Source organism: Amblyomma americanum, chromosome 8 (genome assembly GCF_052857255.1).
Source record: "Amblyomma americanum isolate KBUSLIRL-KWMA chromosome 8, ASM5285725v1, whole genome shotgun sequence".
Lineage (NCBI taxonomy): Eukaryota > Metazoa > Arthropoda > Arachnida > Ixodida > Ixodidae > Amblyomma > Amblyomma americanum.
In genome coordinates, this window is record NC_135504.1 from 28,063,326 (window position 1) to 28,077,715 (window position 14,390).

Sequence of the window (14,390 nt, forward strand, 5' to 3'; positions counted from 1 at the left end):
GTGGTGATGAACTTACGCAAGTTTCTCGTGTGCTGCCGATAAAACATGCCTCCGCTAGTGCTCTGCTTCTTAAATCTTTGTCTCGAGCCAGTACACTTGTTTTCTCTAATTGCAGTGTGTATATTTTTTTTCATCTTTTGCAAGGTCTGCTAGTAATCGTGGCACACTGATCTGTTGCAGGGTCTTTGCATAGCTGACATTAACTTCACACAGCTGTGCAGTAGTGGTATTCTATATGTCTGTGACTGATGCTTCCAGGGTCTGGCATGGTGCTGGACTGGGATCAGGAGACCACTACACTCATCACATCCGGCGATGTCAAGGTGATCCGTGTGTGGGACACCAACCAGGAAAAGAAAGTGCTGGTGGGTGTCTGTGTGCCTCATAATACCCCGGTAGCCGTGCAGTGTGGCTTGAAAGGTGATCCGTGTGTGGGGACACCAACCAGGAAAAGAAAGTGCTGGTGGGTGTCTGTGTGCCTCATAATACCCCGGCAGCGCCGTGCAGTGTGGTTTGACCAAGCCGGTTGCCTTGCAGACTGAGCGATACTGTGCAGGCCAGTCTGTTACCAGTGTGTAGACACAGTGAACTTGTTTTAGAGCACAGCTCTCAAGTGCTCATTCCCGGAATGAGTGGCGGCGTCAGCCTCAGCATAACCAGCAGAGTGAATGAGGAGCGAAATGGTGGATGAAAATATGGTGGGAGTGAAGAGAGCGCAAACAGGAAAGTGAAGGAGAAGTGTTCAGTGAGAGCGGTGCGTGTGGCATTCTCCATCTGTGGTGGCTCTTGCAAAACGCTCTCCCCACCCCAGAGGTCAAGTGCCAGTGCTGTTATGTGTGCGATGATCTGTCATTCAAATACCATAACAGCTGCACTCAAATTTTGCACTGTTAAGTATCATAATTGTCCAGTCAGTGTTTTTTGTATTCAGTGATATTTATTTAGGTTCACTTGTATGCCTGTGCATTGTGTGCCAAACTTTGGACAGTATAAAGACACTATCATTGTTATTAGACGGGGGGAGAGCACACTATTAAGTATCATAATTGTCCAGTCAGTGATATTTAGGTACAAATGTATGCCTGTGTTTTGTGTGCCAAACTTTTGGACAGTATAAAGACGCTATCATTGTTATTAGACGGGGGGAGAGCACACTATTAAGTATCATAATTGTCCAGTCAGTGATATTTAGGTTCAATTGTATGCCTGTGTTTTGTGTGCCAAACTTTTGGACAGTATAAAGACGCTATCATTGTTATTAGACGGGGGGAGAGCACACTATTAAGTATCATAATCCAGCCAGTGATATTTAGGTTCAGTTGTATGCCTGTGCATTGTGTGCTAAACTTTGGACAGTATAAAGACACCATCATTGTTATTAAAGGGAGGGGGGGGGCGAACTGGCTCCAAGAACATGTGACCTCTCGAGCGAATGTTCCTCTCCGACAGTCCTCTGTTCAGATGAGAAATAATCTTAGAAAATGAGCCTCAAATCTAAGTCTGGTGCTTGGGCACCTGAAATCTGTCCAGTGGCTATCCTGATGTGCCAAGCTGGCAGTGCTGCGTTCTTGATGGAACGCACAAGACGTGGGTGTGCCATATGGTGCAATGCTGGTTTTAGGGAGCATGTGCATTCCACACTGTGCTGCTCCTCTTTGTCGTCCGGATGTGATGACACATTCAGTGGCCAGGTCACATCGGCAAAAGCAGGGCCACAGTGAGCCCTACTGGTGATCGTTGTAGTACAAGATGCATGGTTCTACAGAAGTGACGAGAGGGCTACCGTGCAAAGGACATACATCTTCATTCCTACCAAATTGTAGGCTTAGTAGAAGTGCAAGCCAGGGGCCACTCCAAGCGGGAAAATTGGATACATGCTACACTCATCATGCTTAACCTGGTGGAGGGAAATTCTACCGATGGGTATCAAAGGTGATGATAGGCAGAAAAAGTCTCCACACAACAGTGCCTAAAGCTGAGTGAAAAGTAAACAGTGGACACAAATGCTGTTTGGCTAGAAAGGCAACGCAAGAATTGGAGGGTGAAACCAGAAGCAGGCAGAACGAGGTCTTCACGGGATGTTACAAAGATCCACCTAGAGCAGCTACTTGTATTGCGCGATCTCCTCTTGGGCAAATCCTTATGAGTAGATACTCCTGTAAATGGGTGCCTCTTGGCTGCATTTGTGTCGCCTCCTGGAGGGGTTGTCTACTAAAGACAGACCTCCTTGGAGGCAAGTCTGTGCGCTATAGACCTTTGCTCTCAGTGTGCAGTCCAGACTGACCTTGTAGGTTCATTACAGGACATGCCCACTGGTGCCGACTACCCCATCACGAGTCTGTCCATTGACCACGAGGGTTCTCTGCTGGTGGCTGGTTGTGGGGATGGAACCATCAGGGTCTACGACCGAAGGCTGCCACCAGCTGACTGGTGCGTACTGATCTCGTTCAAATGCTGGTACCTTGCTTTCAGGTGTACTTCTCTGAAAGTGTTGCTTGTGCTTTTTGAATGTGAGGGCCAGCAATGTGCTGGGAATTCCTGAAAGTTTGAACGGTTATAATGTGTACTCTCTGCTGGCAACAATTGTTTTCCTCCAGTTTATTTTTTTTTCCTGGCTTATCTGACGATCTATGTTGACATGATTTGTATGCTGACAGTAAGGACATGTGCAGTCCAACACGTGCAAGAATGTACAACCTCATGAGCCATCGCATTTGGTAACCCGAGGGGGCCATCAAGTTCGTAGGCCTGCGTGGGGTACAGCATGCACTAGTGTTTAGTGTAGTGGGGGAAAATGCTTGTAGGCACTAACTGCAGTGCCTTACAAACCTGCATTAAATTACAGCCTTCTGTTGCCAACTCTCAAAACAATACGCACGCAATGCGAGGACTGTATATGCTTACGCTTGTGACGAACTTCCTTATTACAGTGATTCTGGTTTCAACAGAGCTAATGTACCAATGCACAATGTTTGGTTGACCTTCCTATCTCAGCCATTGACTGAACTTTGTTTACTGCAGTCTTTGTTACAACGTATATGCACTTGGAATGGACTAAATTAGGGCTTGAATAAGTTTGTTTTCACTTCATTATAGCAGAATTGCCGGTAGCGAAAAACAGTTCATTAAGCATTCCTTGGTTTATCTTCACAGCATATGGCAACAGCAGCAGTTACTACGATGGTGACTGCCATTTAGTTATTACCATATAGTGCCACGTATAAGTCAGCCATTCTGCCCAACAGCAGCCCTCACAGATAAAACAAAAAAGAAAAAGACCCGAAACGCACATCACTGGCACCCTCTCTGTGTACCTTTAGCTGGCCAAAGTAAGATTTGTGTCTACAGCGTGCTCTTCAGTATTTAGTTCTTCACGATCCTATGCTCGCTCACCTTCCCTTCATCGGCATCCCATGTAGTCGCCAACCTTTCTTTGAGCACTTAGGATGCATAATGGTTACACCTAGGTGAGGAACTACTAGTGAAAATTGTCTATTCCCCACTCACGGCTTTCAAAAATAGTTTAGAAATGGCAGCTTGTACCAAGAAAGTGCTTCACACATCATGTTTTTTGTTCTGTTTTTGCCATTACCTTTGTTTTGCCTTGTAGAAGTAGTCGTCACTTTTGGCTGCCGTTAATGTTGCAGAGGAGTCAGTTGTGCGGCCTATGTGACCCACAAGTTTGGCTGTACCTTAAGTCTACGTCAGATGCTTTACATAAATGTGACACAGCTGAGCGTGTGTGTAAACATGGTCGCGTCCCTTTCTGCTGCCCAGCCGCATCATGACCCTGCGTGAGCACACCAGCTGGATTGTGAGCGTGCATCTGAACGTGCGGGAGCGGCGCATCACCAGCGGCTGTGTGACAGGCGATGTGCGCTTCTGGGAGCTGGGCCAGAGCTGCTCCACCCATGCCCTTTCCACGCATGTGGACATGACTGCCATGGCTGTCCACCCCACCTTCGACGCATTCGCATGGTACCCTTTCAAATCCATTGTTTTCATTCTGGTTGTGCTTTTCTCAAGTGCACTTCACTGCACATGGAAGGTGAATGGTAATTGCCGAAAAGGGCTGGCTTTGAGTAGCGAAGGCTGTCCACACTGGAAACTACATGTGGAAGCATTACTGGCTGCTGCGGTACCACGTGGGCATTTTCTAACTATACTGAGCTCGCAGGAAATGTGTTGCTGCCTGGCGAAGCTAATGGCTGTTCGTTTGTCATTTGCATAGCTGTCACCACTGCAACTGTTGTACCGTTTGTATCCTCGGCTAGAATGCAAGGAACACATCACTTGCTATATCTACTTTTGACAGACCACACGGCATCAATTTTTCTTTACTATTAGACATGCTGTAAGTGCGCCCACTCACTTCCTTGATAATACTCGGACATCATCAACGTTTCTGCATTTTTGCAACCATGCTCGTTATTTTTTTTGAAGAACGGTAAATTGTATTAGGAAATGAAATTTTTTCCGGTCCACATGCTCTGTGAACTCGCTCGACTACTGACTTGATAGCGGCACATGTAGAAGCAATGATCTCATAGCTGACGTGATAAACAACCAGTAAGGAAAACTTCAAGAGCCCTTGTAACGCAGTTTTCCAGCTGCACAAACTTCAGGAAACTTTGTCATGTTGCTGTCAGAGCTCGCTATGTGGATTGTTAGGCATAAAATTATGGATGGTTAAGTATCAACACCAAAACTGCACTCCTTGTGACCGAGTTCAGAAGGGCATTCTCTCTGTTTTTCCTTTTCCAAACGTGTAGCATTGATCTGTGATGTCATATTCTCGTAGCAGCCATTCTGAGTTTTTAGAAAGGTGGCGCTGCAGTTCACCGCAGCCAGGGCATTAAGGCATGTCTGTCTGTCTACAGTGAGGGCCATTACTGCTAGTAAATGTTTCTGCCAAAGTTGACATTTACGGAACCCTCAGCTGAGCATGCACTATGATTGCCGAGTGCTGCAAGTACCATAGTGTTCCTTGTGAGGCAGCAGCTGTGGTGCTCCCTTTGCAGTGGCTCAGCCAGCCAGCAGATCAGCGTGTTCAACAAGGAAGGCGACAACATGGGCTCCATTCGCCACCATGACTGGTTTATCAACCAGCGCGTGGGTCCTGTTTGTTGCCTGGCCTTCCACCCGTACAAGGTGATTGTCAGGCGCTTTGAGTGAGGGATGTGGGAGGTGGAGTGCATGATCACAGTGTGCTCCGACGATGATGATGCTGGCCGATACAGTTGTTCAGGCTGCGGACACCTGGATACAATTTTCTTAGTGTAATTTCGCACTGGTGCATTGTCATGACACGCTAATTGCCTGCAAGAGCGTATACCTTATAAAAGCCTGTAACGGCCGCGCCCGGGTATGGGCCGCACCCAGTTTTCCTGAAGGAAATATTAAAAAGAAAAAGATCCGTTAAGGGCCGCACCCGAACTCTCCACTACCCATGCGGGAATAGCCTTCGAAATGCATGCGCCGTGGCCTCCGCGATCAGCTCCAGCTGTGAGCAGCGGTGCACTTGATCGCGGAGGCCACGCATGCGCACAGGAGCTTCCAGGTGCCATCCACTGATGGCGTCCGAGGCCGCGCTCATCATCATTGTCAACTTTTTCCTCCGTTGCAAGCTCCCGCTACCATATTGGCATCAGTATCACCTGCTCCAGCTTTTTGTGGCTGTCAAGGGCACGAGAGTTGTGGTAACGTGTTTGCTGCCGCCGAGCATTGCAATTTTAGCATGATGGGCAAGCACCTTGATAGCTACACGGCTGGGAATTTGCTTTCGAACACTGCAAGCATGCAGTGGGCAGGAAAGTCGACGTAGACGAGAAGTGCGTCCGACACTGGTGCAACCAAAAGGATGCATTCAGGAACACAAGCTGCAAAAAGCGCGTTTTCCGAGGGAAGCCGTGCAAGTTTCCCGAACTGAAAGAAGAGCTGCTCTGCTAAGTGATGGAAGTGCGGAACAACAGCTACACATTGACAGCGGACATGCTGCGCGACTTCTTGTCGGATGAGCATGCACTAGAGCACAGCACTAGCTCGGTGTCTGACGACTCCGTGAGTGACGATTGAATGTAGAATAACGTAGATTGAACGTACGTTGAGATGAACATAAGTGCCTTTCGGTCTGCCACTAGCAGACTAAAAGGCACGTAGGCGCAGAGTGCACCCGCTCGTTGACTTAGGGCTTGAACAGTTGGGAGTGAATTTTCGACTGACGCAGCGTGGCAATATGCGTTATTGAGGCAAAGAGATGGCCAGAGATCAATGCCGCATGGGCATTGCTTGCGGCAGACAGAAAGGCACATGGTGCACCTGCTCCCAGAGTTGATAGCAGCTTCACTCCAGAAGGAGCGAGTAAGAAAGAGGCGCATGGCTACTAAGCTGGCTCTTTCAGAGCACTCGGAGAACTCAAAATTCAAGTCACGAAAAGAAAAACGCAAATAGCAGTCATCCCAGAAGAGGCGGAGTGAAAAAGAGACGGTGCAAAAAAAAAATATGTCGAGAAATTGAGTGACGTGTTTCAAGAAACTTGCAAAGTGTTGCAATTCATGAAATAGGGCAATTGTTTACAATGTTCCATCTGCTACCGTTCTTATGAAGAGACCAGGCTCTGGCTGTTCCCAGGTTGCTTGGAATCTGGCCATCACAGACAGTTTCAGAGAATAAAACATGCAAATATTTGGAAACCCAAGGAGCCTAATGTTTCAAAAATTCGCTAGGAATGCCATTCGGCCCAGGTGATTTTTTTAATATCAAGATTTTGAAGCGAATTGAATGTGCCCTGTTCACTGAGCTTTTAAAAGCGTTGTTTTTGACGAGAGTGGTCTCTTTTTGATAAGAACGTGGTGCCCTGTCAATGCAGCAGGCCAACTTCCGTCCGTCTTCAGTGTGCTTTTAAGCCTTGTTCGCTGATGCAGTTCACCTGCAGAGACCAAGCACAACATGTATCTGTGTATGAGCTCATACGATTCTTTGTGCCCAGATGTGCCTGGCATCGGGAAGCAGCGACTCCATCATCGGAGTGTACACAACCGACCGGAAGCACTGACGAACAGCCCCCATCATAGATGCCCTCGCCACATGGGTGCTTTACTGATGCGGCCAGCAGGTGTGAGCATCTGTGCCTTAACACAATGGAAAGTGCCCCCCCTTCCCCCCGCCTTTGGACGCTTCAGCGACGCCACAGTTTTGTGCAGCAGACCCTGTGCACAGTGTAATGCAAGAGGTGGTTGGCAACCAGGACGCCATTGTTTAGTGCTCACTTGCTGCTATTACAGCTGAGCACAGTATGGCCAGTGCTTGGCCCATGTCTGGTCGTCAACTTATTTGCAGCTGTTGACTTAGCAGCAGTAGCTGCTGGCCCTGCAGTTAGTTCTTTGTTTTATAAGCCGATATTTTGCGAGGTTAGCGTTGTAGTTAGCTTTGCAATGTGAGACCTTTGTCGCCGGTAGCCTGCTCTCTTGTGTGTCTTGGCTTGTCACCCGGTCGGAGACTGTGCCTGAAGTGGACGGCTGCACTTCTTTCTAACCGGAGCGGGCACGTAGCCGTTCAAATGCAGATTCAGAATTTTTTAGGACTTGTATCATGCTGGTGCCCGCAGTTCTTGATTCAGAAGGCAACTGCACCGTAGTCATCGCGACGCCATGGCAAACTTTCCGAACTGCAGCCATGGTCACAGGCAAGTTGTGGGACGTGTGTGTTAGGAATGCTGATGAGAAGGTTGCTGTGTTTGGGAATAATGTGGAGTGTGTCTCATCAGACTGCCTAGTCAGAGCTTGCAGGCTGTTTTGCCTACTGTTGAAGACTGTTTTTGGCGGCGAATTTTACTAGGGCTGGCCAGAACTTGTGTATAGGAAGGGGTAGGGGGTAGTACTTGTTATTGTGGTGTTTCCTGTGCGCTAGTAAAGTTGCCTGCACTGTTTGTCTTGGCATGTGCTTCATGCCCGAGAACTGGAAGCTTGTCATGCAGCTGGCTCATGGTTCTCACTCTGTGTATGCCACTGCCTCGCACCATTAACCCTTTGTGGTCACCAAGTTGCACAGTCTTTTTGGCTGTTCCGGCCATAAACAGCTGCAATTCTGATGGCATGAAGCAAAACTGCTGCTGTGCTAAAACATCCCATGAGGGATTTACCCTCCACATATGCTGTGCTGATTTGAAAAGTGTGGTAACCCTCGGAAGTATATTCTGTAGTGAAGGCCAGGGTGTTTGGTGCACACTTTGTCATAGAACAGTCTCACTCATTGGCCTCTGCTTGTTTATCGGTCGCTCTCTCTCTCTCTCTCTTTTTTTTTTTGTGCCGTACTCATAATTCTCACCAATGAAGCGTGTAATTTTTCATCTAGCCCCGCTTTGCACACACAGAATATGTGTGGTGGGTCCTCTTTTGTTGGGCTGAACGCAGGCACCTCTGAAAGCTGCTCGACAAGGCTTCATTGGTACTGTAGCGTCTCTGTGCCTTCGCTGTCCAAGCACCTAGCCGCAGTCGGTGATGCTATCATGTGGTTGCTCATGAATGTAGTAACTTCCAGCAGCCAGAAAAAAGGAGTCTTGAAAGCTTCCTTCACCATTTCACAGGTTTCTGTGAAAATGCATAGTATGCACAGTAGTGGTCACTGTTGTCACCCGGATTAGCAGGCATCAGTGGGCCTTACGAAGGCAGAACCTAGTTCTCATCTTCACCGTCACTAATCTCGCACAATCCCTCAAAGCAAGCATCGCGAGAATGTCGCCATGCTGCAGCGCACAACACCAGCATTTCTTGAGGAGCTACATATATGTAATATAATAGCTGGAGTCGCAGGTCGAGTGAAAAAGCTGGGCTGTTTGTTTCGAAATACAAGCAGGCACAGTGGCACTTCATAGGTGCTCAAGAAATCATCTGACTAGAACCTCTCTTATCTGACATCGGACGAGACCTTACTACAGTGACCGCAAGGGGTTAATGCAGTTCCAGTGCTCAGACCATGTTGTGTTAAGTTCTAGTTTTGTATTTGACTGCTGCTATTTTTGATTCGGCTTTACCCATATGCGCCTTTCTTTACTGAGTGTTCTGTTGGGTTTTAGCTATGCACTGTTGTTGACAGTGGCCATCTTGTTATGTGCCAGGAACCAGCTGATTATGTTTCAATTTCTTAGCACCTGTTGTAGCAAAAAGTGTCCAGTGATGGCATCTGTGCCTCTCCGGTTTCAGGAGAGAACAAGAAAGACACCATTGTTGCCCATAAGAGTCGAGGGGCGTGAAAAGTGGAGAGGGAATATGGCGTGTCGCATGCTGTATCGGGAAAGTGGAGCAGGTGTACAGAGTGCCACAGGACGATTGACGGGCTGGATCATGCCATCTGCTCACACGATCTGAACCTGAAAATTTTTTTGTGTTCATTTTCTAAGGAAGTTGTGCTACAGGTACGGTGGCCGTTAACAGGCACGTTGAAGTGCGTTTTCTCGTTTCTTGACACCATCTTTCACTGCAAGAAGCTGTACCTCTGAAGTTGCATCATGGCGCTGCATCCACGTTGCGGAACTTGATAGTGCAGTTGCGTGTGCTGGCTGCCATGTGGCACACAAGTAGTTTGCTTATTCAGTCTGGCTGGGGAGTGGCTTCCCCCACATTGTTTTAATTTGCAGGCTGTCAACAAAAATTGAAATGGCCTAGTTAGTGTGTGCATGTTAGAAGCACTGCAATGGATTTGTTCCCTGTGGCACCACATGGCAGCAGCCACAGCAGGTTTGAACTTCATAGGAAGTCTTGCATCTGTAAGATTCGGATGCTAAGCAGAGCTTGGAGGCCTGCCGGTGGTTATGTCAACTGTGGCATGGCTACGATGAATGCCAGAGCTGCACAGGCCGTGCCATTCACTCGTGTCAGCTAATCATCAGCAGAAATGTGGCAACCGGTTAGAAACGGGGGAACACGACACCCACAGCTTGAAGAGCTTCTCCTGTGCTGCTGCAGGCTGTCCAACAGCAGACCACCTGTGGCGCTCGGCAACTGTAAGCTGCTTGTGGAAGCACAATTCTGGTGATGTGCAAGTGGCACCCCACAACACACCGCCCCTTCCATTTCTCAATCGCTGTATTTGGTTCGCAATCTTTCCACGTGGAAACCCAAATGGTGCCCTTGCAGCAGCAAAGTCATTAAGGGCTGCCACGTTAGGAAAACAAACAGGAGCACACTGCGACATTTCATGCAGCTGGCCATCACGGAAATAGCCCCGTGCATGGCACATTGGTCACCTCCCCCCTCACACGCGAGGCTAAATTTCAGGCATGCTTTGCCTGGCTGCAATTGCATCACTGCGTTCCAAAGCCGTGCATCATGTCATAAGCCAGCCCCATTCATGCCACTAGGCAATGTTATCAGCAGGTGCCGTGTCCCAATTTATCTGGCACTGTTCATGGTGCAACATCATTTTCACTGCACCAAAGACCCAGACTCGGCCGTATGCAGGTCTGAATCACATTAAACAGCTGAGATAATTGTGGAGGATCCACGAAAGTACATTTCATGGCAGGTGCAGTCCACAGCATACTGCTTAAAACCAAGCTTTGTGCTTACTAAGCAGCAACGATGCCTAGCATCCTTGCAGGTTTGATGATGTGATTGTAGCTAAATGGTCATTACGGTTGATCACATTTCCCTGCAGTGGTAGCAGACTTCTGCAGTCAAGCCCAGTTCTATAGCTGGGACACAATGAAAGTCTGCAGTGCAGTGCACTGCGATCGTCAAGTGCTTGTGCTGTGGAATACGCTTTTGCCCTGGCCTCACTGGCTACTGTAGTTGCACACAGCCGGAAGACAGATGCGCAAAATATCTTGCATTTGGGGCAGTGAATTGCATGCGGCACCAAGACTTTTGCTGACTCCATCATAGTTGCAGTGGCATTTGCTTAAAGTGGAATGAATCTACTGTATTGGCACTCACTGGAGGACAGGGGTTAACCTTGGAAGTTTTGCAAAGGGTGAAGTTGTGCATGAGCACATCATGTTTATTTTTTTTTCCAGCACACATCAGCTTTAAATTCACAATCCTCAAGCCGTACGCTTGTGTCAGATGTTTAATATAAGTACATGGTCATGAAAGTACAGTACACGATCTTCTCTTCTTGCCAAAGTTGCTTTGTCCAGCAACTTGCCTTTTAGAAACTTTGTCTGTGCAGAACAAGTCAGAGCATTGCCCTTGTCATTACTGTACAGTGTTAAGATCTCGCTTTGTGTCTTGCATTGTGTACAGCAGTTGTTTCATGTCCCTGTCCCTGCGCTGTTAACAATCATCAAACATGAATTGTTTTGTTGGCACACTGTTTGTGTGAAATGTGCTCTGCTGTGCTTCGACAGTGTCTGCATAGACTGCAGATTTATAAGCATAGCACTTCTGATCATGTACACCAGTGCTGGAATTGTGATGTACTGGGGCTTAAAGAAGTCTCACTACTTTCGGACACTACACAGTTTACATGAAAAAAGAAAAAATGATCTCACTCATTTAAACTGCAGACTGCCATGGAATTGATGTCTCATGCCAGCACTGATGTCGATGTTGTATGCGACACTTAGTTGAGTTCTTCAATCATTACCCTAGGCTTTGCGGTCTTTCTCTGTTCCTCGATTCGCTTCCGAGTCTCCTCAAATGTCGCCATATCCGTGGCAACTGCGGCTGCTTCGACATCCACGTCGCTGACACACGAAAGCAGCTTGTCACCATGCTCTGCGGCCCAGGACATCATGTACTCAACTTTCTTGACAGCACGCCGGAGTCTCAATTTCAACTCTCTCTCGCACCCGCGCACATTTGTTGCGGCTTCCATAGCACTGCGAGTTTCATCCAGGGCTCTCAGAACATGGTCCTGCAGCCTTGGGCTTCCCAGGAACCTCCGGACAGCGCTGAGTAAAGACGGCAGCTCTTCAGCAGTTGTTCCACTTTGAGTAGCTATAACATTCTGCAGTACAGCTTGGATTGCTTCAGCAGCAGTGCAGAACACTGAGTCGTCTGCTAGAACCGTGCTGGTGGCAATTAAGTCGTCTGCACTCTGTGGAATCATTTCTCCATTGTACAGCCTTACAACATGGATGTAACTGCACAGAACGTTGAGCACACTGTTCACGACACATGCAGCAGGTGCCCGGCTTGTTATTTCACTGAGAGGCTGGACAGAGCAGCAACTGGTCTGCCCGGAGTCTTCAGTCAGCTCAGTGACCAGGGGTACCTGTTCCCACCACGGTTTCCAAAGCGGGACAAGCTTGCCAACATCACCCGATTCGATCAAGTTTTCAAATTCCTGCTTCTCGTCTTCAGTCAGATAGTTCCAGGCAGTTTTGACATCAATATCGGTTTGCTCCAGGCGCTGTACAAGCTCGGCCATGTGATCGGCTTCTTCTTCGCCACCGCCCTCGGTCTCTGCTTGGGCAGCCTTGAGGGCGGCAACCATTTTCTGCCTACTTTCAGGGCTGGCCTGTTCGGTGCGCAGGTAAGTGTGGACCCAGTCCTTGTAGAAGTCTTCGCTGCAGCCCCGGTGTCTGGCATCTTTGTAGCACTTGACGGAGCAGAACCCAAAATTGCACCTTGGACAAGTGTACCTGGCAAGTGCAGCCTCGCAGAACTTGCACGGCCTGGGCGCTCCCTCACACTCCTGCATTGGTGCTGCAGCCCAGGTCCCACAGACAGCTGGCTCAATTCTGCGCTCGGCCCAGCCCTTTCTCACAAATGTATGCCCGTCCTGGCTAATCTGCTGGCTGCTTCTCAGCTCCTTTGAAATTCCGGCCCAAGATGTACACTTCGCTGGAATCCTTCCGGCTTGCGGGGGGCTTCACGTAGCTGACAAACCGAAAAAACCTTTTTATGTCGTCGGAGAGCCTGGTCGCCTCACTCCCGTTCCAGATTTTGCAAAGGAAAGACCCGCCTGTGCCGAGAACTTGGAAGGTGAGCATAAGAGCCGCGTAGGAGAGCGCAACGATTAATTCGTGATCGAGCGACTTCACACCACTGGCATTTGGTGCCATGTCACTGAGTACGACATCCACAGGCCTGCCATTGAGACACTGCAAGACCCTTGTTGTGGATTCAGGCTTGAGGATATCTGTGTTGCCAATCAAGGTGGCGCCAGGAACAGGGTCAATTGGCAAGAGATCTAAGCCAATTGCCACTCCTTTTGGTAGGCTGTAATCTGGAACAGAAATAAGGTGCAGTCAGTGTTGCGCTTGCTAGCTGTAAAGCGTAAATGCATTTACTGACAACTTGCATTTTTGGCAAGCAAGAAATGTTGCAGCTGAACATTGCAATATGACAGCAGAATTTTAAAAACAACAGATATGGTTTGTGCTCTACGAAGCTGTGCATGTCCAGGTGTTTACCGTGACATTAAGCGCACCTGTCACATGTCATGCGTGTTCGCTAATTTATGCCCGTCTTACTGACTATCAGTGACGCCACTATTTGGACTAAGCGCAACGTGGCGAAGGTAACTCAACGGTGGGTACACTGCGGATGCTTAGCACGGTATGCGAGCGCGCACTGACGACATTCCGACCGAAAGTCGAGAGATATTAAAAAAGGGGGGAATTGGCCGAAGTGGCAGACGAGCGGGAGAAAACGCAGTCGAGGGTGGCCAGTTATCGGTTGAACGAACTCACGATAGCTGAAGACCTTTCAAGGGCGCTCGCCATGCAGCGGTCCTTGCTCAACTGACAGTGAAATACCAGCCGCCTTATAATGCGAACACCTACTCGCTTCAAGAAGCGCGCGTTACGCTCATCGAGACGTCTCGTAATCCTTTCTCGCGTTTGCGCTGGGGTCCCAACCCACGTGCCGATGGTACTCAAGGCCGCTCACTTTTTCCGCTGGCGTTAATCCTTTCGACGATGACTTGTGTCCATGCCCCAGGCGCAGCTCCACACTCCACAACGGTGTAGCCAGGTTTTAGAATGCCGTATTTGTCATCGATTTCCAGTAGCTTGTAAGCGCTTCTCGCTCGGTAGTGGTCGTACCGTGACTGCTTCACGTACGGGTCGTTGAGATGCCTCGTCAGCCAGTCCTGGGAAGCTTTACTTTTACCCTTTAAGTTCTGCGCCTGAACTTTCAAGAGGGCGGCGCTCGCATGAACCGTACGCCGCAAGTTCTGCGAAGCGCTGCTTGGACGTGACGGGGTGCACTTTGCAAACAATCTAATCGCATCCATGAGAACAAACTAAATATTGCTGGATTGTCTTGATGCGACTTCGTATCGACTTATGTTGACTTCAGGTTCGGCGATAGGACGATACAACTTTCTTGCATCACCGCACTGTAATTTTGGCTTGGAAACATACTGAAGGCGCACTTGGCGCCGGTTAGAAATTTTCTCCTCTTGAAATAGCAAGGAGTGTGGTAAAAATTTAAAACCGTCTG

At 48.6% G+C, this 14,390-nt stretch overlaps 3 protein-coding genes across 4 annotated transcripts in view; 1 reads left to right on the top strand and 2 right to left on the bottom strand.

Annotated features, from left to right (window-relative positions):
* Positions 1-11,305, top strand: part of raptor (regulatory associated protein of MTOR complex 1) — a 50,246-nt gene extending 38,941 nt beyond the window's left edge. Inside the window, exons 22-26 of one of the 2 annotated variants that reach the window (XM_077634276.1) lie at positions 259-365; positions 2,303-2,430; positions 3,778-3,978; positions 5,022-5,151; positions 6,989-11,305. In XM_077634276.1, coding sequence (XP_077490402.1) covers positions 259-365; positions 2,303-2,430; positions 3,778-3,978; positions 5,022-5,151; positions 6,989-7,054 — 632 coding nt within the window. In that variant the 3' untranslated portion in view covers positions 7,055-11,305. The remainder of the gene's footprint in view (positions 1-258; positions 366-2,302; positions 2,431-3,777; positions 3,979-5,021; positions 5,152-6,988) is intronic. The other variant, XM_077634277.1, reaches the window with a different exon arrangement.
* Positions 11,047-14,223, bottom strand: Mrm2 (Mitochondrial rRNA methyltransferase 2). The gene is made up of 2 exons (XM_077634281.1): positions 13,836-14,223; positions 11,047-13,170 (listed from the first exon to the last, which is right to left on the bottom strand). The coding sequence occupies exons 1-2, from the start codon at positions 14,179-14,181 to the stop codon at positions 12,728-12,730; spliced, it is 789 nt and encodes a 262-aa protein (XP_077490407.1). The 5' UTR covers positions 14,182-14,223; the 3' UTR covers positions 11,047-12,727.
* Positions 11,560-12,642, bottom strand: LOC144101206 (zinc finger HIT domain-containing protein 2). The gene has a single exon (XM_077634280.1). It carries the CDS (start codon positions 12,640-12,642, stop codon positions 11,560-11,562), a length of 1,083 nt encoding a protein of 360 aa, XP_077490406.1.
* Positions 14,224-14,390: the final 167 nt, after the last annotated feature.

What these genes read in the sequence shown, in the direction of transcription:
- LOC144101206 (XM_077634280.1), bottom strand. Translation starts at nt 12,642, where the DNA reads ATGCAGGAGTGTGAGGGAGCGCCCAGGCCGTGCAAGTTCTGCGAGGCT.
- Mrm2 (XM_077634281.1), bottom strand. Translation starts at nt 14,181, where the DNA reads ATGGATGCGATTAGATTGTTTGCAAAGTGCACCCCGTCACGTCCAAGC. An exon ending in GATTAACGCCAGCGGAAAAA is followed by an intron (nt 13,171 to 13,835) that starts GTGAGCGGCCTT and finishes TTTCTGTTCCAG; the next exon opens with ATTACAGCCTACCAAAAGGA.